The following is a 23844-nucleotide window of genomic DNA, read 5'->3' on the forward strand; positions in this document are numbered from 1 at the left end:
TTTTATGACTTTTAAAATCCATTTTTGCAATTAAGCACCTAATGACTTTATGTTACCTCTGAAGGTAACATAAAGGAAAGTAGATCCTGTTAGAATTTAAATCACATTCAAGGTTATTCTTTATGTTTGTACTAAAGACCATGGATCTATCAACACAGAATAAGAAAGGTAAGTGATGCTTGTGGGCCCTGTAAAGTAGCTCTTCATGGTTTGGATTGGTTTTGGTATGTGAAAGCTCCCCAAAAGTTCTGGATTATACTTGTTATATCAGCGACTACTGTAAAACCATTAACATATTACTTGGACAGGTTTCCAAGCTTCCAAGTGTGCATTCTTCTCACAGACACTGCTTTACAGACGTGTGTCATACTCCACAACCTCATTTGCATCATCAGTTCCTCTGTCGCTCGTGTCTACTTCTTTTTTGAAGGCTGGACAGAGTCTTTCCATTGTGTAGTCATTTATTCTCAAATCTATGGCAAGAAAAAAACAGTGATTCAACCTAGAAAATACTTGAAAAGCACGTACACCCTGGGTAGAATGTCTAGGCCTGCAACTGACAGCCAGCAGTCTGCTACTAGCTTCTAAGATGAAGAAAATCTGGAGCGACGCAGATCAGAGACAAGGGAAAGAGAGACTTGGAGGGGCAAATAATAGTGTGAGCTGGTATGAATGAGTCTCCCTTACTGTGTCTAATCAGCTTTATTATCTCTGTCTGCCACAGACACAAATAATCCAAATCCGTAACACTGCAGTTCCCATTTTCAAATCAAACAGCAATTATTATGCTGTGTAGGCACTGAAAGGAAGAAGCTTTTTGTGGAAAAAAAATATATAGGTGGAAATTCATCCAAAGTAGCAATCTGTTTTGGCTTTGAAACTTTAAATCTGCATTAGAATGAAGTCCATTCTATCACACCTTAACACAAACAAGTGGCAATTCAGCTAAGCAGGAAGTAAAAGCTGCAGTGTATAGTACCCAATCCACAGGTCTGGAAAGATCCAGTGATTTCTCTCTGGCTAATGCTTTGATAATCCTTAGATTGCTTTTCTTTCTAAAAATTATTGCTGATGTTATCTGTAGAGATCACCTTGGAAAAAGGATTAATTTGCACAGTAAATGAAACAAAGGAGCAAAATAGCAAGGTAAAAGATCAGTGTTCTCTTATTTGTCTTCACCCTAAGAGAATGTGTCAGCTAAAATCTCTCAACTCTGTAGAATTTCTGAACTTGTTGCAGAACATCTGGGCCTGCACTACCATGTACTTAGAAAACCAAACGGAGGTTAAAAATTCATCTTCATTTTGAATACCAGGAAGTTTCAGCCTCTTGCAGCAGGAGTTACAACGATGCTTTGCAATGAAGTTTCTTATTGCATCTTCTCCTAGGTTTGCTGGTCCAAATACCATCTTTCCAGATCTAAAAGTAATAACATTGAATAATCAACAAATTCAAAATAATGCAATTGTAGAGAAGAGAAAGGTTGATCATTTCCATTTACTAAACCAGAGGCAAGTTAACCATTTGGTTAAAAAAAAAAAAGAAAATAACCAAAACCTAGTGCACATCTCTAGTTCTTAGCTCTGATATGAGAAAACTGACAATTCTGGTAAAGAATTAGCCTACATGTAACCCATATCTACTTTTCCTTCCTGCAGCAATGCAGAGGTTGAGTGTGGTTGCATACTGGTATAGCAGAAATGCTAAGCTATGGCCTGAAACAGTGATACAGCACCTGGTGGGAAGGCAAAGCCAACCCGGGGGAGCTCAGGTGGATGCAAGGTACCTGAGTGATCAGAAGGGGTGAAGCCAGGATCCACCCCTTCCCAGACCTCGTATAAGGGTTGGCAGTGGCAGCAAGGGAATTTCTTAGTGGAGATTACTGCCTACCTGAGGCCTTCTAAAGGTAAGCAGCAGCTTTCCTTTATTTCTACTCACTCCATAGGCCCTGCTTTTGGGTTTGTTCTCATTTGCTGTAGCCAAAAACTTTGCCACCGTGCACTTATTGCAGTACTTTCCATCCCATTATAGCATTATACCTTCTCTGAAGGGAGACAGGATACACCTAGCAGCTCCTACTAAAATGCTCAAAAAGAAAATTAGGGCTCAATGATAGTAAGGTGTTGTATGCCAGAATCTAACCTGAATGACTCTATTACAGTCACTGTTCATTTTCATCAAGCAAACATTTTGGGTTTTGTTTTAATGCTGGGCACCTGGAAACAAACCAGTACTAGCAAAGACTTATCTTATTTAAGAACTGAAAACTGAAAGTCCTAGTCATATCAGTATGCAACACTGAATAAAGATTAAGTATATTGCTGGCAGGCAAGGCTTTAAAATTTATTGGCTTCCTCCTATGCTCATTTACATGTGTCTTCACTCTGGCCAATTCTGCAGCATTACTAAGGGATCTATCTGTGGAAATGCATTGCATATTCTGAATTAAACTGACACAATTACAAATAAATGCAAGCTATTGGCATGCATGTATTAGAAGTACCACATAATTATATCAGATCTTTAATATAGACTGATAGAAGAGCATTCATTATTTTTAACATTGCTCCACCATTTTTCTCAAGAATTTAATTGACATTCCAGACATCACAGAGCAGAGCACACAAGAAACACTTCTAAAGAAACTTTATGAATGCAAGTGCTTTATTTTAATGAGATGCAGAGTAGAAACAATACATTTTAATATCTGAAATCAATTGTAGATCTGGGAAGCTACATAAAAAAACTTTAACTCTCTCAAATCAATCTGTAATTCATACTAATGTAAAATATATTCTAAGGAAAGCAGTTTTCAAATATGACGCTCCCCCTCCATAATGGAGAAGAGCAATAAAAACAAAACTAGTATTTGTCTAATTTCTCGTGGATAGCAATGATTATCCACTTCCTGGGTCATTTGAAGGACTGGTCCATTCAGCTTTAACTACGTATTAGTACAACAAAACATGTAGGAAGCAGAATACTATGCAAGCGCTGCATATGCACTTTACCTAACGTGGTGCTACATTATCATTTCTATTTAGTAGGTAAATAATTAGGTGGAAGGTTGTGAACAGAGAACTACTGAATAGTGTCTCTCAGTGGTCCATCTTGGGATCAGCAGTCTTTAACATCTTTATCACTGACACTGATGACAGAATCCAGTACAGTGTTTGCAAGTCTGCAGGTGACACTGAGTGCTGCAGTCAATATGACAGAAGGAGGGGATGCCATCCAGGGAGATCCTGACAAACACAAAGAGTGAGGCCTAATGAGGTTCAACAAAGCTAAGTGCAAGGGACTGCACTTGAATTGATGTAAAACTTAACATGAGCCAGCAGAATGCACTTGCAGTCCACAAGGCCAACAGTATCCTGGACTGCATCAGAAGAAAGGTGGCCAGCAGGACAAGGGAGGTGGTTGTCTTTCTCTACCCTGCATTTGTGAGCCTTTATCTGGGTTATTGCAGCCAGGCCTGTGGACCTATTGGAGAGAGACTAGAAGAGGGCTATGACAATATGAAGACAGACTGAGGAAGTTGAGCTTCTTCAGTATGAAGAAGAGACAGCTTCTGAAAGACCTAATTGTGGCCTTCCTGTATTTAAAGTGAGATTATTAACATGATGGAGAGATAAACTTTCACATGTGCAAACAGTGATAGAACAAGGCAGAATGGTTTTAAACTAAAGGACGGCAGAATAGATCAGATGTCAAGGGGAAGTTTTTCACAGAGTGGATGATAAGGAACTGGCACAGGCTGCTTAGAGAAATCAAGGATGCCCTGTTCCTGGAAGTGTTCAAGGCCAGGCTGGATATGACCCTAGGCAGACTGATCTAGTGCTTGATCTAACAGTTGGCAACCCTGCCCATAGCAAGGGTCTGGAAGTAGGTGTTCTTTGAGGTTTCTTCCTCAAAGAAGCTTCAAGCCATTCTAAGATTCTTTGATTCCATGATGGTAAACTGTTGAAAACAGATGTTCTGTGAAGTTGGCTGTACAATATCTTACAGGTCTGACTCAGGAGTTACATGGTCAAGAATGGCCATCTGAACACTTCATCTCTGTGGCTCTCCTGTGGACTGCTCCAAAAGCTTCATGTCTTTGAGGTCCTCATCTAGATGTACTCAAAAAGCTTACGCCATATTTGTGCTGGTGGGCATCCCTGAAAGCCACTCTCCTGATTGCTCATGGGCTATTTTTGAGAAAAACACTATACCCAGCTTTCTCTGTCTCAAAAAAGTGTATAACTATGAGCCAATGGATTTTTTCTAAAAAAAAAAAAAAAAAAAAAGGTTCCTCCTTTTGTGAAGAATCTTACTTCACAGATGTGCCCATAAGTATTTACCAGATCATCTTAGACTAGTTTTGTCTGCCAGACAGGTAACACAGTGCATGTTGATGCTTCTTGTATTCAACTAGGAGCTGCTGATGTACAAAGCAGACCATAACACATCTATTGGCCTTATTTGATAAAATGTAATGGAAAGTTTCATGGCAAGCAGCTCTATTCCAGGGAAGCACCCACTTCAGCTAATCAGCATGTTTGTAAAATTAGTTTCATGTTCACCTGTTTCACCTGTGCAAGTGTCTACAGCAGAGGTTCAGTACAAGCAAATATTTTATCTATTGTCAGCAATTCAACTATAAATTATATGTCTGAAACTTCAAAGCGTGATAAAGATTCAGTAAGTCTGTTCTCCAAAATGCACGTTAATGAGTAAATTCAGATAACACAATCTACAATAATACTACATCCTCCAGCCCATCACTATGTGCTTCAGAGTTTTCTAAAAGGGGAAGAAAAGAGGTCTAGAACCTCTTATTTCTCCTTTTTACATGTTTGTAATGAGACACTTTGACCACCAAAGGCCTTCTCATGTCCCTCAACAGGCCTAATGCATCAGTTCTTTTCAACATAAAATTCAGCCAGATATTTTCCTCATCTCTGAATCTGCTCTTCATTCTACACTCTGTGAAAGCTTTATCAGGATGAACTTTATTATAGACATGTAAGTGGTACGCTCTGAAAAGAGCATCCAGAGTACTATTTGTAATGTGACTCTTTCCAGTGTTTGGGTGGTACAGAAGTCTGCAGGGACTAGCACTGTGTCATAACCCTGCTGCTGTATCTGGAATATTTCTGTTTTTAAAGGAAAACTTTTCACTTACATTATACCTACATAATTTTAACACCTCATAAATCCTAGTCAGTGCGTATGGCCAGATGTTCAACTGATGTTAAATATCCATCAAGTTACAACTGTGTACATGAGTTCAGGATGTGCCAAAGACTTCACAGTATCACACACACTTCCAAACTGATCTATTATTTTTTATATTAGTATTGTATATAAATCAAAGATGATATAGCACACGGAGCTACAGATCAAATTTTGACATTAAAAAATTCATTTCAAGTCAGCATGAAGTACACATGAAAGACTTATTGCAAGGTATGTGCGTGAGCCACTATAACAATGGAATAAAATAAACAATAATAAATAATGTAATTATAAATAGTGTTAAAATTTGTAACAGCCCCATCAGTCAGCTGTCAGCTACTTTCTCTCAGGCATCTAAAAGGATGTGAGCTTAAAGCAACTTTTTAGGTAGTGCACAGATTTTGATTAAGTATCTTACTAACAAATGAAAATTTAGATCTTGATAGAGACAGAAATATTTCCCCAGTGAGCAAATAAAGGTTACAGCAAAGATAGTGCTTTTACATTATTATTTTATAAAGTGTTCCTTAGAATTGAGTATCTGCTAGCTGCTTACTGAATATATCTATGATTTCACCACCTTATTCCTTTAGATCTCCAAATCAAAATACAGCTTCATAACATGCTGTGCTGAAGATTTCCCAGAACATAAGAAAATCAAGACAGTCTTGATTAATTAATCAACACTTGCTCTTTAACTGGGACTTGACTGTTTTGTAAATGATAGAGGAAATAAAAAAGCTCTGAAAATAAAATCTATGTGATCAAATTTTAGTAGCTGTAGCAAATAATTTAACAACAGAAGAAAAAAAAACACAGAAGGATACTAACATACACTTCAAGATAATGCAGGTAGATATGATTCCTATTTTAAGGAGGATAAACTGAGGTGCCACATGAATTACTGTGGTCAAATGACCAGCAGCAGCCTCCAGAAATAACTAACACAGTTTAAGTTCTATGTTTCCTTTTACTGATAAAAAGAATCCACTTGAGAATTTGTAAAGTATATATTTATAAATTTGTAGCAGTACTTTCAAAATGTTTGCTCAAATGTATGTAATGAACAGCTTTATAAACAACCTCTCTGCTAAATTATCCTTGTGTTGCTGTCATGATCCCATATCCTACACACAGCAGGCATCCCTGTTGGTGACATGGACAGCAAGATTAAGAGCACCCTTTGCAAGGGTCATCCTCTGGATGACACTAAACTGAGTAGAGCAGTTGACACACTGAAGGGAAGGGGTGCCATCCAGGGGAATCATGACAGACTCTGTGGCTGTATCTTACAATTTTTCACTGCTTAAAGGTGGTCTGCAGGAAAGATGTGGAGCAACTGTTTACCAGGTCTTGTAGTGATAAGACAGGGGGTAATGGTTTTAAACCAAAAGAGGGCAGGTTTATATTAGGCATCAGGGTAGTGAGGCATTGGAACAAGGAAGTTGGGGGTGTCCCATCCCTGGAGGTGTTCAGGGCCAGGCTGGATAGGGCACTGGGCAGCCTGATCTAGTGGGTGGTAACCCTGCCCATAGCAGAGGGGCTGGAAATGGGTGATTATTAAGATTCATTTCAAACCAGGCCATTTTATGATCTATGAAGACTTTGTCACTGTGGAGTTCAGCGTATTTTCTGTTTCCTTCAGAATAAATATTATATAGACAGCACACCTGCATCCATAATTCAGCATTCAAACATTAATACAGTCATTTATAAATAATTATATTAATGAAATCTAAATAGAACTAAGAACTCCAAAATCGCCCTATTCTCATTTCTAGGCTACTGATCTTATATTTCTGTAGTTAATGTCCCTTTGCATTTAAAGTGACTATTAAGATACCTTTCCAAACATGAGATATCTTTTCAACCGGATGACATGTGCTGAGTGAGAGAAGCCAAACTAAGAATGCCAGAACACAGCTGGAGGGGTGCGTGAGCTTAGTAAGACTCCTCAGAAAACATGACTTTGCAGGCTAGCAAACATTGACACGACTGCTTCTTTTCCGCTTCACTATAGTACATACTATCAAGGAGCAAGGTCACAGGGAATAGCCATTGCACAACATGACAGAAAAGATGCAGGGGTATGTACCCAGGAGCCAGTTGTGTTTGTCTGATACTACAGAGTGCAAATGGGTGAGATTATTTTACTTATTACATTAGAAACAGTGATGTCTGCCTAGATACATCTCAGTTTCTGCAGCCTGATGCATAAAGGCATCATATGGTACTACATTTTTCATAACCTCCAATGCAAGATTTATGATCTCAGCATGACAGCTATGGACTTGCAAAGTGGAGCATGCTTAAACACACCACTAGGACCTGTTGGAAAGATCAGACATCCAGAGTCACTCTCCTTGAGTCCTGTGGCCCTGTATACTCAAAGAAACAGTGCCTCACTAGGCAGGGGATACCATACTACAACATTTAAGTTACTGATAAACTTGCTAAAAAACTTACATGGTCTTCAGGCTCCAATTCTCATTCTCCTTGCAAAAGCTCCTGTGAAGATTCCCCTCACTTTTCATAAACTGCTCAGGATATGTAGGAAACTGAAATACATACAGACTCCCAAGGCACAGCAGAGGGCACAGCTTTGCCTCTGCTATCACAGCTTCATGTACCCAAACACCATCCAATAAATAATTAAATCACAAATAACATAAAAATGCCCTACATATACACAGTCCATCAGTAGAATGATTCCACTGAATGATAATTTAATCATAGAAAAACCTACTTTTTGTCTTCAGGTTTAATCACAGATGGGTCTGTAAGGTTTTCCCCAACACCTACAATAAAATCAATAGGGTGTGTTACAACAGTAGATGGACATGATTTCACAACCTGACACTTAAGTAAAAAGTAATTACCCTTTTTCATTTTAGATCATAAAGTGTCACAATTAAAATGATCATGAGCTAAAATGAGAATGCCATGATTATAAAAATTTGTGAAGTATTGGCAAGCATACAGTTTTGCAGTTTATTATTATGTAGACAGAATGCTTATGCAAATACTTCTAAACCCTGAACATTGTGCTAAAGCCGAAATAACTAAGTAAAATGTGACCAGCAGTAGGACTTGTATTTAAGACAGAGTACTAAACGAACAAGAAACTTACTGATATCAATAGATCTAATCCCATACATAGACTCTCTTCAAGGCAGCAAACACAACAAGCCACAGCTCATTGTTCAGTTATATGATGTGCAAAAGCTTGGATCTGTTACTCCTTTTCTGTCCGTGTAGCCACAGAAGTGAATTAAGTAATTTCACTGTAATAACTAAATGCTGATTTTTATGTTGTCGTTTTCCCAAAATGATGTAATGATATCATTTTACCAAAAACCTTACATCTGAGGAAACTTGTACTTCTACAGTAAAGAAGAGATTCTGCAAGAATATAATATGCAATAATTTGTATTTCAGTAGGCCACTGGTGATGAGTTTATGTTTCGCAGCTAACACCAGTAAAGACTACAGAAACTACTGTTCAGCAACTGAAATATCCTCAAATTGCAATACTCTTCAACAGAAGTAATTTGAATTAACATAAAATAGACGAAAATGCAGTGTACATGTGGAGATGGCCCCACAGTATTATATAACTTGTGACTGAGTTAAAACTGATCAGAACACCGAGGGAAGCAACCCTTACACTCTTCTTAAACACCAGATAAGAGAACTACAGAATAAACATGAGAACAAAACTTGAGCAGATTTTAGTTTGTTTCCTCATTTGAGATGGAAACTGAAGCTCCTCCAGTCTTGATGAGATTTACATAGATGTTTAAATTCTCCACGCTTGAGCCAACACAGTTGGACTGGAACTGTCAAGAGTTGTATAATAAACTCAAGGAAACCTAAGACAAATTCTAGTAGGCTATGGTTGAAGACACACTTTCTATATTTTTTTTCATGGGATTCTAAAACCACATGAAGGCAAGGATGGAATTATAGGCTTACTTTGCATATCTTTTTGTAATTCACAGCTTCTGGATGCTGTAGAATGTAAATATGTTAAGTCTCGGTCTACTCGTACACATTTCCCTTGACAGAAATGACAAACAATTGTGTTTATACCATTTGATGGGTGCTGTTCATCTTGTGAACATTGTCAACTGCTTTATCTCTTAAAAATATGCCATGTTCCTACTTATACATGTACAGTAAAGTCATCACATGCTCTTTGAAGGAGCCACCAGACTTTGTGAATAGCACTCAGGTTTACAGCTTATGTAAACTGCTTACAGATTTATTAAAAAGAAAAATGAAAATATACAGACAGCAGTTCAAACTCTCCAGAAAGATATACACACATTAAGTATGTATATATACATGGGTATACTTGAATTTCTGCATTATTTATATTTCTTAATAAAAATAAAAATATCTGAACTGTGGAGCGTTTTTCTGGAGCTGGCTTAAATGTTCCCACACACGTTAACCACCTGCTGTTTGCCCATTCATCCTAGGTGTACTTGAAACTGAATTATTGTCCCATAACACCTACATTAATCCAGAGTAATTCTATTGATGCTCAATTATCAGGACTTCACAACAGATATCCAGGGGTTACACAAGCTTTTCCAGTTTGCAGAAAAGAAGAGAATTTGGCCTGTTTCTCAGTATTAAATTCTCTTTCAAGAGAATTGCTTCTCACTTGGTTTAAAGCTATAGTAGTCCCATACTAGCAGTCACCTTGCAAATCCAGGACAAGGAGCTCCCCACGAGTATAAACATAGGTCCAGTGAGAGAAGGCCAGCATCAGCTCTTCAAGCAAGCTGCTGGGTGTAATCTCATCTCCATTGTTGTTGTTGTATTTTCGAAATTCACCAGTCATGTACTTCTCAATGGTGAGCCACTGGTTTGCGGAATGGCAGTAGATGAGGAAAACTTCCAGGAACCTGTGGATATAAAGGAGTATATAAGGGTTACAAACATCATAGGCACCATATAGCATAATGCCAAGCAAATATATCAAAAAGGAGGACATGTCTTCACTAGGTGGATTATTTTCAATAGCAAGAGGTACCAAACATTCTACAGCACAACAGCTTTCCCAGCTTGGTAGATAACAAAACAATGTATTCCATCAAAAGACAGTTTATAGAACATAATTTGGTGTCCTGGTAACATAAACTGATGTACTGGTTTTGGTTGAGATAATTTCCTTCTTAGAAGCAGGTATGGTGCTGTCTGTGTTTTGGATTCAGGATGAGAACCTTTTAGTTGTTGCAGAATTAAGGACTTTCCTGCTTTTCATGCTGCTCTGCCAGCAAGAAGCTGGGGATGCACAAGATGATGGAAGGAGGAAGAACATACACAGATGACCCAAACTAGCAAAGGGGTGTCATGGTTTTGTGTTGTGTTGTTGATATTCCACATCATGACATCATGTGGTATTCAGTAGGTGGTGAACAACTGTATTGTGCAACACACAACGTTTCATTTAGCTTTTATCACTGTTATTTTCTCTTCTTTTTCTGTCCTATTAAACTGTCTTTATCTTGTCCAATGAGTTTTACCTGTTTTCTGATTCACTCCTCCATCTCACTAAGGGGGAGTGAGCAAACAGCTATGTGATGCTCAGCACCCTGATGGGTTGAATCACAACACCTGATTCAACTCCAGACAACCGTAATAAGCTAAATATCATTTTTTTTCTTATGCTAATTTTGTTAAAGGTAATTCTTGTACAGGGAGCAGCATCATGAGGAAGCTTATTTTGCTACCATATCTAGCTATAAAGGTAAAGTACAGTGATACCTTTAAAAAGTTTTAAAGGGTGGGTTACTGGACAGAAATAATCAAAATTCTGTACAAAGAGCTGAAATGAGAAACACTACCTTGCTCCTGCCCTGGAAGTTGTAGAATCCACTCAAGTGGGAGGAAAGGAGGAAAAAAGGCCTCTTGGAAGTAAATCACTCAGAATCACTCATTAAAACTCATCTCATTGTACCCACTGAAGTAACTTCTAGGCTGAAGACAGAAAGTGCCAAACCCATCTGTACCAATTCTCTCAAGGAGGAAAAAGACCACAGAAGTAGCATATCTGAATAACAGATTGAAAAAGCAGTGGAACTAAGGTTTGCTGTGCCACACTCCCTATTTTCCCTCCCCATCTCACCTTCTACAAAATTCTCATCAGACATCATGTGCTGCACATTAAGCATATACCAGTTGGCTATGCACTGTCATGCTAGTGTTCACCAGCCAAAGAACTGCTACCAGAGCAAATCCAAAAAAGCTCAATTCTGCTTGCATTTTTTCCCTGTAGTGGCCTTAAATAGGGCATCTCTTTTTCTGTTAACCTGTTCATAAATCTGTACCCAACAAGATAAGGGAAAGTCTGTTCTAATATGGGGCTGCATCATTTCACAAGTGCAGGTTTTAAAAGAAGCAATTCTAGAAACAATCAATGCAAGTGGGGAGAAAAAATTAACTAGAAGGTAAAAACTCAAATACAGGTTAGAAATAGTGTCTCTTAGCACTTTCTAGGTCAGACCTGCCTGTCTTTCCTAAAAATATGACAAAGCTCTTCCAGGGAAAGATCTTTTGCTTTGCAGAGCTTTTATGAGCTGAAAGCCTGGTGTTTTTTGGTATGCTCAAAAAGACCCATGTAAAAGAAACAGTAAAAATCTTTTCTAACTACTTCCAGTTATGATATGTTTTACCAAACAAATACAGATGTACACAGAGGATCTCAAGACATTGTAGTATAAAGGCCCTTTAAAAACAGACTGTGCAGGGCAATGGCATCTTTCTCAAGAACTATGTATTTCAATCCATTACTAATAAAATAATAATATTATTTAAATAATATCAAATACATGGACAAGTCTCTCACATTAATACATGATTGTATATGACTGAAACGCACATAAATGGCCTGCTGCTTTGGCTAATAATATCTCTCTAAAACATTCAGTTCTTCCACCTACTGCCTGACTATTTGTGTTGTTAAAAAAAATACCAAACACATAACAATCACCAAAAACAGATAGTAATACCCTCTTCTTTAAGTCCCTATTATCCTTATTATCTTCTACCCTGAATTCTACCCTTTATTCTTACACACTGATGTACCTATGTCTTTTAATTAAGTATTTAAGACATAAATATTACTTAAAGTAGCAGCTACTTCAATCCACTACAGAAAAAGAGTCAACAGTAGACCTGGGACATAGGTGAGAAAAGAAACCCTTGATACTTAATCCTTAAAGACAGTGATTTTACCTTGGAGTATAAGGAATAGTATGAGGCTTTACTTGATTGAAGGTATAGATTAACTTTTGGGCAGCCCTTTGCTGTTGGATCTCCTGAAGAAAAGCGTGTTGATAAGCATCACTTTAATTTGTTATCATGAAAAAAAGAAAGCATTAATTGATCATGAAAAAAAGAAAGCATTAATTGAAAAACAAACAAACAAATAAACAAATAAATAAATAAACACTAACCATAAGAATGTATATAGTTTAAAAGTGGGAGATACATCTTCCTCAAAAACATTTTCCTTTCCAGAAGGTAGCATCAAAGCACACATCAACTATACTAATTCTAAAATGTATAAGCAATATAACATTTAAGACATGTCAAGTCAGCGTCTCTTCAGATCTGTACTCACCCTCAAGCAGAGATGTAACACTGTACCATCATGAAAGATCTTTTGCCAAGTCTGAACCACTTCTGGCAAAAAAGACTTCACAATAAATACTTGTCCCAACTTTAACACATCATTCTCAGACCAAGTACAAATGACCTTCATGGCCCTCCGCAGACCCCCATCCATCTCCTCCTGTGACAAGACTTGGATCATTGCAGCCATACCATGCTGGGACCAAGAAGACATGCTTTTACCAAGGTTCATAGGCGAACTCTCTTCTAGTCGATAGACAGTCACTTCCTCTCCAGCTTCAATGAACAAAAGTTTTGTCAGTAGAAGTCTCATATTGCAGAAAGAGGAGAGAACTGCATTTTCATTCAGTGTCTTAGAATAACATACTACTTTACATACCTTTGCAAGCAATTTTTGTGAAAACTTGTCCAAGTCTTATCTAAGCTTCTACTATCTATGCCTATAGGTCTCTTGTGACAACATAAGATGCCCAAATACATCAAACCTCCAGACAGAAATGAATTGAAGATCTCATGAATACTTTCACAGAAACAAAGCTCAGTGATAGCCTGGTCTATATAAAACAATCTCTTTTGACACAATGTTTAAGTACTTAAAAATAACTGAACTTTAAAAATGAATATTTTTAACAGTTATCATCTTCAGTACAAACTTTAATCTAATAATGACTCTCTCTGTTAAGGCACCATGTGGAAATGGGATTTTTAGTAAGACTTGTTTTAAGCTATTCAAAACCCAGGCAACATACAATATTTTCCTTGAAACTGTGCTTGACTAAACAAATATTAGACAAGACAAACAGATAAACACAGCTTGTAATAGTTAATGACTACAAAAATAAAGGGCTAGAGATCGTCACCTTTTGAGGAAGAGAACTGAGTTGCTCAGAAGAAATGAATAGTGAATTGGCCATAATAAACCAGGAAGATTAGATTGAGAAGGGAACTGTCCTTCCACAGAGAAAGGAATCCTAGAAGAACAAGCTAAAGCAAGTAGAAAGGAAGTATACAATCCTGACATTTTAAATTAAGAGTTATCTTTTTCCTATAAGTTCCCATATTTGTTTGTTTGTTTGTTTTTGTACTGTATTAAATTTCAGAAGTTCTGCTCTTGTTAATAACTTAATTCCAGAGAACTGAATAAATCTGGTGAGTTTTAATTCTGTCATGAAGTTTCCCTGTATACATAGATTGCACCAAAAGTAATGTCTCCTGCTTGTTTTCAGGGGAACTACAACAGATACAAAGAGCATAATAACTCTTATTTCATTGAGAAAACTCAACTACAAAACACTATTTTTCAATGCAGTTGATACTATTTGCTATGCATTTTTGCTAGTAATGAACAAGAGTCTGCATGCCATGCTTGTAAAAATCTGTACCAGTGAAGGTGATGCTGTTTCACAAGTGATATGACAATGTTGTTGCTAGGAAAACGCTGTCCACGCAACATGTTATCCATCTTTAATTGGACAGAACAGATGGAAGCCAGAATGAGTCAGATCCAGACTATTCAATAGGTGTGGTAGGACAGTCCAGCCAAAATAGGCACGGAGCTCCAGGGTCCTCAAACTGATACAAGGCCCATTGTTACAGTGTTGTAAGAGAAAGATTGACTTCTCTGAACTGATTCTTGAAGTTTGAGTTTTCAGCTTAGACAGAATCTCAAGGCAGCAGTCAGAGTGGACATTTGTTTCATACGCACCTCCGTGTCAGATGCCATTTTATCAGACTGCCCCCAGACCGTTGCTATGTGGCTACCATTAGGCACATAGCAACAACATTTTTCAGAACACTGCTGGGAAGCTTCTACCTCTACTGACATATCACTAACACCTGCTTTTGATATTACGGGCCAGTGTAGTAAAATAGGAGACACTATTTTTGGAGCAGCTCTCTCAGTTGTTAGGGCATTCTTTTCTTATAGTGCAAGCAAGACACATTTCTGCTTCTATCATTTGTAAACTAACACAAAAGTGGAGGCAACTCATGCTATTTGCAATGGGAACTCATTAGAAACAGGTTTAACTGGTAAGTGGGATGAAGTAACTGCATCTGCAAATAGCAAACACAACAGAGGACAAGCAGAGTTCAGAAAGAAATGTTCTGCCCCAGAACATATCTTCATCAGTTAGCACTGATGAAGGTGCTATTGGAATGCCACAGTGCAACTGTTTTACTTAAAATAAATCAATGGAAAAGTCAGTGTACTACACGAAAGACACTTGAATAAGGGTACTAATAACTATGCACTATTCTTTCTTAATCTTATATTAATTCTTCATTTTATTACCTTTTGACAATTTAATACTTAAAATGGTGTCTCCTGAGAGTCTCAGAGATCAGAATGTTCAATATGCTCGTAGCTGTATTAATTATCTGCAGCAACCTTTCAACAAATGCCTATTTTTCTCATCTTTTTGACAAGATATCCTGACATATATATTGAGGCAGGATGGTGTAGTGGTAACAATGCATTCATAAACATTAGTGGAATCTCATTGCTATCTTCATCTACCTAATGAGAAGTTATAGAGAAAATAAAGTTAGACTCCTCTATGAGGTTCACAGGAATCATGTGAATGCCAGCAGACACGAGGTGCAGCAAGAGAAGCTCCAAGAAAGAATTTTAAAAAAGGTTTACAGTGAAGCAGTAAAACAAGTTGTCCAGAGAGGGTATGGAAGCTCTGTTTATATTCAAAACACAACTAGATAGACCCTCAGTAAGCTGATCTGAATTGGTCACCCAGAGAGTTGGACCAGATGACCTTGAGAAGTCTGCCAATAACTGCATGATTGCAATTCTATCTTAGTTCATTTCTTTTAGAAAAGAAGGAATACTGATATTAATTCAAAGTAGTGTTTCAAATTCAGTCTTCTAAAAATAATGCATGAAACATTCATATAGTAAGAAAACATAACCAGGAAACTGGTACTCACCAAAGAGTTGGACTGGTGTAAATGGTATCGTCTGAGAAAGTCTCATTAAGTTGTTTCTTTCAACAGCTGCGAAGAAGACAAATTTCACTGCCATACTGAATATATAACAAGCCAAGTGACTTTCAAAAGTATCTGACAACTTTTTAGTGATTGAAGTCAAGTAAGCAGCAGCATGGTCCTAAGTCATATCTTCTGACTGCCATTTGAGAGGTTCTATCCAGCCACAAGCACCCCTTTGCATGGTGTCATATATCACAAGCATCGACCTCCATTCTTTTCAATGTTCATTGCTTCTTTTCTTACAAGAAAACAGACTGTGGGAGAAGTGCCTTGCACCCTGGCTAGTAAGACTGTTTCTGCTTTTCATCCTTCTTCCAATAGCTGCTGCCACTACTTTCTCCTCTTGCCAGCTCCACCACAGTGCACTATGCCAATAAGATGCACTGGCCTCAGCTGCCCTCACATACAGTTGCTGTCAGGCAAGGCAATGAAGGGAAATCCCATCTTGCCCTACAGATGACAATATCATCAACTGGGCTCCACACCAAACAAAATAATTAGCTTTATTACACCTCCTTAACTGGGGTCCTTTTTCTCAGTCAAACACCTTCAAAATTCAGAGTGCCAACTAAATATTTAAGACTTGTTCTCACTATGACTCGGTTTTTGGGAAACAGAAGAGAGGTGCAGAGTAAGCCACAAAGGTGTTGAAGAAGGAGGCAAATCATATACTTACTACCTTAGCTATGTTTCTCTGAACAGTACTGACAAAGTCCTTAAGGATGACTTCTGGAGATTAGATACTCAGTATTCTTGTTTTTAACCCTTTTGAAAGCTGAAGTTCAGCCTTAATGCACCATTAGAAACATACTCTGGTCACTAAACTACTGCATACCAGGAAAAAGGATGTAAACAAGGTAAATGCCACAGTTATGCTGTTTGTCAGACCCTGTCAATGCTCACTACAGAGACATGAGAAGCATTGTGAAGTCACTTTACACCACTCCTAAGCCTGAAGCAAAACTCAAGATCTTTTGACTGTGAGGAGAGGCAAAACTGTATTTGACTGTAAAGCACAGTAGCAAAATAAACCATAATCAGTATAGGCTACAAGACTTTATAATCACAGAATCCTTACAGTTGGAAGGGACCTTTAAAGTCCATCTAGTCCAACTCCTCTGCATTGCACAGAAACATGGGTAGCTCAATCAGGTTGCCTACAGTATGATCCAGCCTCATCCTGTATGACTTCAGGGACGGGGCATCCACCACATCTCAGTTTGGGCTTTGTTAATTTCTAGCACATTCTTCCCGAAAAAGGACACATCTATTCTGGAAACATCTCAAGATCTTTGTCAGCTTGTAATATAAGACTGTCATCCGTGTTACAAAGCCCTATCCAATTTCAAATGGCATGCATACAACCAAATTAATCATTGTAACAATGCCACAATGGCAGAGAAAATGCTCCTGTACACTGAATACAAACCAGGAGTTGTTATTCCCGGTGAAAACCACATCATTTTTCGAACTTCAGAAGGCTGCTAATGCTTTGGATTTACCCTATGCCACCCTTGAAAGGAGCTAAAGCCATGCATGCAACAGAGACATCTACTGGCAAGCTCCGCACAGTTCTCCTCTGGGAAAAAAAAAAAAATAAAAGAGAAATCCAAGACTTGTGGAAAAATCTCTGCCTATTCAGTTCAGGAAGACAGGACTGTGGGCAATTAACATCCAAATGATTTATTTTCTGCCAGATTTCCAAGAGTTCATAGGTATATAAACACGGGTTAGGTAATACAGGACCAATTAACTGAAGAAACCAATTCCAGCAAGTACAAACGAGGATGTGGGAGATGTGAGGAGATATGATAGCTATAAACAAATGAATGTCTCTTATGGCTCCCCAGGAATCAGAGGTCTATTCATTGTTTCCACAGATATTTTAAAAGCAATTACCTACATTCTGACTGGCTCTGCCACAAATAGCTGGAATGGAGCAATTAGTAGCAGGAAAATAATTCATAACTTCCTCTCTGCAGTATTAGGCATGAATTAATGCAGAAACTTCTTAACAGTGGTCAACTGTGCAACCTTTCCAAATGAAAATCACAGAGAATGACAAAGGATGAAGTAATGTTCCTTTTAATTTGATAAATTACTCAGCTATCATTCTGGTGCCTCCTGCTTACCTGAATAATGACAGTGCAGATCTTGAGATGTTTTCAAGCAGCCAAAGATATCTGAAATAATGTTTAAAGGATCATTATGTTAATTACTATAGCAGAGATAAATGCATGAGTTTTGAATTTCTTCCATCCCAGAGTTTGTCATGAAACAGATTAACCAGAATTACCATCTTCACATTCTAAAGAGGAGAATTACTAATAGGCTTAAGCTACATTATAATGTACAGTATATTGGCAGATTTCAGTCACCTGTGTAATATAGCCAGACAACTTATTTATTCAGAGAAATGGTGGGAAACTAGTAATATTAACCTCAAGGACATGTAGCTTCTCTGAACCAATTACACCTCTGGGATATTAAAAGCATTTTGCTGTCCATCATGCTTCACAGTCTCCCAAAGGCACAATTTTTCAAACTCCATCTTCAGTCATTAAGCATTCCATTAACAAACTTATAACAATATTGTCTCATTAATCCATGATCTCAGATGCTCTTAAGGTATAAACATAACAATTTCTGTGATTACATACATAATAGGCAGAGTCACATAAGATTTGGTCCAAAATCTTGTTTTAGAAAACGTCTTTTAAATAAAGCCAAGATTAATAACCACATTTCCATTAATTAGATGAAATCATTTCATTCTATTGGAAATTCATCCTATAAAATACTAGGTTTAAAAACAAACAAGAAAAAAAAACCACAGCATTTATGCTGTAATACTTTCTGTTTTGAAAAATGAGTTAATCAGAACTATATCTTCATCAAACTGTGCAAACATAACCTCTTCTTGTTGGTATACGTTATTCAGTTAGCTCCCCATCCCTAACAGAAGAGATTTTAGATGAAGAACATTAGCATGTTCCAGGGTGAGGGTCATCATTTGCAATGAGTCTACTTGGTCCTTTCTGATCTCATAGACCCAACTAGCTTTACTGTATTTCATATATTGTTAAACAGAAAGCATGAAAACAGGAATGGAGTTCTACCAATTCCTTCTGAGGGTAGGAAAGCTGGATTTTAAACAAAATTATGGTGCATCCTGGAGAACAACCCTAAAACATCTCACACTGACAGCAGTGTGCTTCACCACAGCTCCATTTTGTGCACAGACTGACGATATATGGAGTGTAAATAAGTCAAAGACCATCTAATATCTGCCTCACAGCCACTTTCAGAGATACAAGTCCAGATGCACATCCTGTTATGGCTAAATGGCATGTCAGGAAAACTGGAAGACAGATTAAAAGGCAACAAATACAAGTGAAGTTAACGACCATTCTACTACTGTGCAACAAAGTCAGTCTTCATTATGATCCTGAATGGATCATTGGTCATTCCATACTAAATTCAGTGTATCACCCTCTCCTTAATTTCAGTGAAGCCAAACAGATTTAATTATACCAAACAACCATTTGAAAAATCAAGCATACATTACATCATATATAATAGTCCATTCTCAGATGTAGACCCAGTTTTAACTAAGGACTTCTCTCAGACTGCCAATGATTAAATTTTAAAATGATTATTCCTCCTGGAAAGGATAGCATTATGGGGCAGACTTCCATAAAACTAAGTCTTTTCTTTCAGGATTTTGCCACTACCATATATAAGAACTTGCACTTTAAAACAAAAGTAGGAAATAACATATGAAACAATGATTAAACATTTCTTATAACTATCCAAATAGAATGAACCGATTTTCTTTTTTATTATGCACTTCACAGCTGTCAAAGAGAGGAATTGAAATGAGTGGCAAGTAACCAGAAACTTACTGTCAGCTCCTTCTGAAGCTCTTAACCTGTTTAAAAGCAAACATTTGGTATTTTACTTCAAAATCCGTCTTTAAACTAATTCTAATACATATGAAGAGAGTTGATGTACATGAACACAAAACTCGAAAAGTTTTGATCAGCAAATATAAAAGAATATAACCCCCTGGATTTTTGTTCATTTGAACAACTAGCAAATAATCTTCAGCTACTAAAGAATAGCCAATTTTTTTCTGCATGTTTCTTTCTCTGTTTTATGTTGAGCTGCTCTTAAGATTCCGCACTGCTGTTCATGTCATTTACAATGCAGCATCAGCTAAACACCTTCAATCACATACACAATTGTTCATTTTTCAAATGTGAATCAATGCTAAGATGTACTCAGAACTACATATGCCATTACGATTGCTTGCATAAAAACAGACTTTTTACATTGACGGTCCTTTGGATTAGCAAGGCTACAAGAGACTACAGCATCAACATTAACATTAAAACACTCTTTGTTACAGAACACAGTGGATATGATTCATGTAACATGCCAATGAAGACAGCAGACAAAGTGACAGAATCAGGCTACTTAGAAGTTTGTAAATCCTGCTGGTAAGTACATAGTTTGGCTATTGCCTATGAATGACTGAGTTAGAAAAAAAAAAAAAGACATAGGATCTATCAAACTAAAAATAATTCCTAAAACCATTCAAAATACTTACGAAAACAGTATAATTTTAATAAATATATTTGAAGCTTATTAACTATTGAAAAATCATTATAAAATCAAGCTAAACATTTTGTAAATATGCAGACAGTAAAAAAGAAATGAATTATGAAACAAGAGAAGGTTTCAATAGCTGCTAGTTTTTAAATTATTAATAACGAAAATATGCAATTTTCACAGCAATATCGCATGAAATTTTTCTTGCTTACTATATTGTCTAGTTAAAGACACTCTTGTATATTAGAGATCGAATGAGAAAATTTAGTATTGCTAGAATACAAAGTTGTGTCCATTCCAACTAAATCTATGCATATTCTTTGAATGGATTTCCTTTACCTTCATTAACAAGCCTTCACTTAAATAAACTAAAACAGGCTGAATTGCCTTAAATCTTCATTTCACATAACTTTTTCATCTTAAGTATACTACAGAACTGAAGTGGAAACCTGCCAAAAGAACAGAATTCTCTCACTGAACACATATGATAAATATCTTAATATACCAGTAATACATACGAGGAATTCCTGCTCAGATTATTTCTGTGGATGTTTCCAGACATGCTATTACTCGAATCCTATAAAGAAGAAAGGTAAAAATTTTTTTTTTACTGGTAAAAATCTGTACACCACTGTCACATATTCAAAGAGCAATTCAAAATTGCAAACTCTTGAAAACATTTCTTGATAAGATTGTTGTTAAAATGAATAACCCCACTCACAGCATTGTCACAGCAAAATGGAATATTATTTTGCTCACACTGCAGTTCTCCATTGTTGTCTCTATAAAATTGAACAAAATACTCTGGTTCAGAGCTATTATCTCAGTGCACTGGTGAAGGCAACACACTGAACAGTTCTCCAGTGACTTAGACAAAACATTTTCAAATCATCATTCAGTCTTATAGCTCTACTAAGGAAAATCATATCAGCCTGCCATTTCCAAGGTCCTTCTAAAGTGCTGGCCAGAGATGGGACTATTCTTCTGTAAAGAGAAATCAGGCAGATTAAAAATCCTCAAAAGGAGCAGAGCTCAAATTAAAAGCTTTAAGAAGACGAAGTCTAAAGATAATCTAAAGATCTGCTTTGAATATTTTGAGTCTTAACTTTTTTATTATTTTAATTTCAGAGCTCACTCATGTTTTTACCTTCTAAAGTGTTTGCAGATGAAAACATCTTTAGTATAACTGAAAAATTCACATACACACACACACCGTTATCTTTGCTACTTGATACACATCAGGAGGGATTTCTGAACCACTACTGTTCAATGAGTAGAGCTGAAAGGAGTCATTGTAGGGAAAATTCATTAGTTTAAAATATATTTTAACCCAAAATGAAGAGATAGATGCAGCAGTATCATGATATCTCAATGACGTATGCATACAGTCTCATAAACCAGACAGTACTAAAGCGGAGGCATAGAGATGAAGCAGTATTGGAGACTATGCCTTAATTGTAAAAAAATTTGAAATTCATGTTCTTGAAGTGACTAGTTTCAGTCTAATAAATGGAATTATTTCTGAGGGCTTTAAAAATCCCACCCTTGAGTTTTACCCAAGAAAGTTTAATACAAGTTTTGAAGCATTAGATTACTAGGTCCCTTCACACAGCTTCCCTGACTGTACCTTTATTTTGCTTGTCTGACCTTTTGTTTCACGTTCTAAAGATTCACTGATTTAGTCTCCAAACTCAGGTTTTACACAATACATCATCAGCAAATTTATTTCTACTTTCATCTCTAACTCTCACACACACATAGAAAAATGCTGTTTCTTTTACATTATGATTCAAGCTCTCTTCCCAAGCATCTGGGATTTAAATTTTATACCACTCAGAATATCAGATCTGAAACTATTCTCTTTCTCATCTTAAAAAAGCAAATGACACTATGTACAGTGAAAAATAAGCTAAATTGTTAGAGATCATTGTTTTAATAACCGACTGCTGTAAGTAAAACTGGCAAGAATTGATGCTGTTGAAAAGGAAGAGGAAAGGACTATTTCACAGTTCCCCTTCTCAATTTATGCCTTGTTAACTTCCTTTCATACCTTTGAGATAGTTCTGTACAACAGTGAAAAATACATTTTCCTCCATTAGCCACATCATTTAAAAACAGATATAAATTTCTATACTCCAGTTTCCTTGCAGCAGTCTTCTGGACAAGTAAATTGGTCTAGCTCAACTAAAGCCAGTGGACGTTTGCTGATTTACATAGTCAGAAGTTTGTTACGCTACAGAGTTGCAAATTAATTCTGATAAAATATGAGATATGGTGTTCATAAGCCACAGCTTGAAAACTCCAACCTTTGCAATTATTATAAATATTTAACTCACAGTTAGTGAGAAATAATTATCTCTGTATGATGAAGAGCTATGCAGCTAACTTTCCAATAATCATTTCATTGTGCTGACCAATTCCGCTCACAGGTTCAAGACCAAGTTCTGTATTTGCTCACTGCCTAGTGAGACACCAACTCACACTTCATTTCTGACCACCTTCTTCATACTCAGTTCACTCTGTGATTCAATAATTTACTATCCTACTTCAATAATATTCACAGACTGTTAACAGCTCTTAAATTATTTATTTACTTGCACGTATGCACTGTGACAACATTCAGGAAAGTTTCTCATGTCTAAGAAGGCATTTTGTGATAAAGAACCTACAGTGGCAAGCCCATGGAGGTCAGCAGAGCTATGCTAGGCTCTTAACAAAAAAAAAAACAACCTATGGACTAGGATGTATAATCTTTGGTCTTACCTCTCGAGAATGCCTCAGGTAATCACAAAATGGTATGGTATGCCTATGGATGTCTTGATTTTTCATTTTCTGGTGCATGTAACTGAGATACTCCAAACCTAGCCAAAAGAGCAGGTGTCAGCTATTTCCAGAGTTTGTATGAATAGCATTAAAGCTACAGACCTATGCAGTGCTATAAAATAAACACCTATATACCATATTGCCCCAGCACATGTGTAACAGGCTATAAAAGCAGTAGTAGAATTTCATAGGGTTAAAAACGTTTCCATTCTCTGTTAGCAGACTTCAGAGGAGTGCAGCCCTACTCAGGACATGCTGCCCTGAGTCACAGCATTCCCTTGTGTCTCTCCCAGCAGCCTGCAGAATAAAGCAAGTGAAATGCATACTGCAAAGCCTAAAGATAAAGTAGTCTATGCAGTGATTTCTTAGAATGAAAGAGCTAGAAAACTGTTAAAAGAAGAATGCCATTCCCTTTTCGTTTCAGCAGAAGTGATGAAGAATTCATTTATTCACTTTAAAGGATGCATTTCAGAGCAATGAGTAATGAATTATGCATCCATAGAATCTGCCAACAGATACAGTATCACAGCACTGCCTGTG

General features: G+C 37.0%; 1 protein-coding gene across 1 annotated transcript in view; it reads right to left on the reverse strand.

The window, feature by feature from the left end:
- Positions 1-308: 308 nt before the first annotated feature.
- The window catches only part of LOC136054362 (transient receptor potential cation channel subfamily M member 6-like), a 41421-nt gene continuing 17885 nt past the window's right edge, over positions 309-23844 (reverse strand). Inside the window, exons 10-20 of the mRNA XM_065745610.1 lie at positions 23245-23342; positions 21000-21058; positions 19773-19798; positions 18000-18050; positions 15808-15873; positions 12857-13143; positions 12469-12551; positions 9931-10136; positions 7967-8018; positions 1313-1419; positions 309-473 (exon numbers count right to left, since the gene is read on the reverse strand). Coding sequence (XP_065601682.1) covers positions 352-473; positions 1313-1419; positions 7967-8018; positions 9931-10136; positions 12469-12551; positions 12857-13143; positions 15808-15873; positions 18000-18050; positions 19773-19798; positions 21000-21058; positions 23245-23342 — 1157 coding nt within the window. The 3' untranslated portion in view covers positions 309-351. The remainder of the gene's footprint in view (positions 474-1312; positions 1420-7966; positions 8019-9930; positions 10137-12468; positions 12552-12856; positions 13144-15807; positions 15874-17999; positions 18051-19772; positions 19799-20999; positions 21059-23244; positions 23343-23844) is intronic.

The sequence above is a fragment of the Cyrtonyx montezumae genome, unplaced genomic scaffold (assembly GCF_038088225.1).
Source record: "Cyrtonyx montezumae isolate F1298 unplaced genomic scaffold, pur_monq_1.0 scaffold_36, whole genome shotgun sequence".
Classification (NCBI taxonomy): Eukaryota; Metazoa; Chordata; class Aves; order Galliformes; family Odontophoridae; genus Cyrtonyx; species Cyrtonyx montezumae.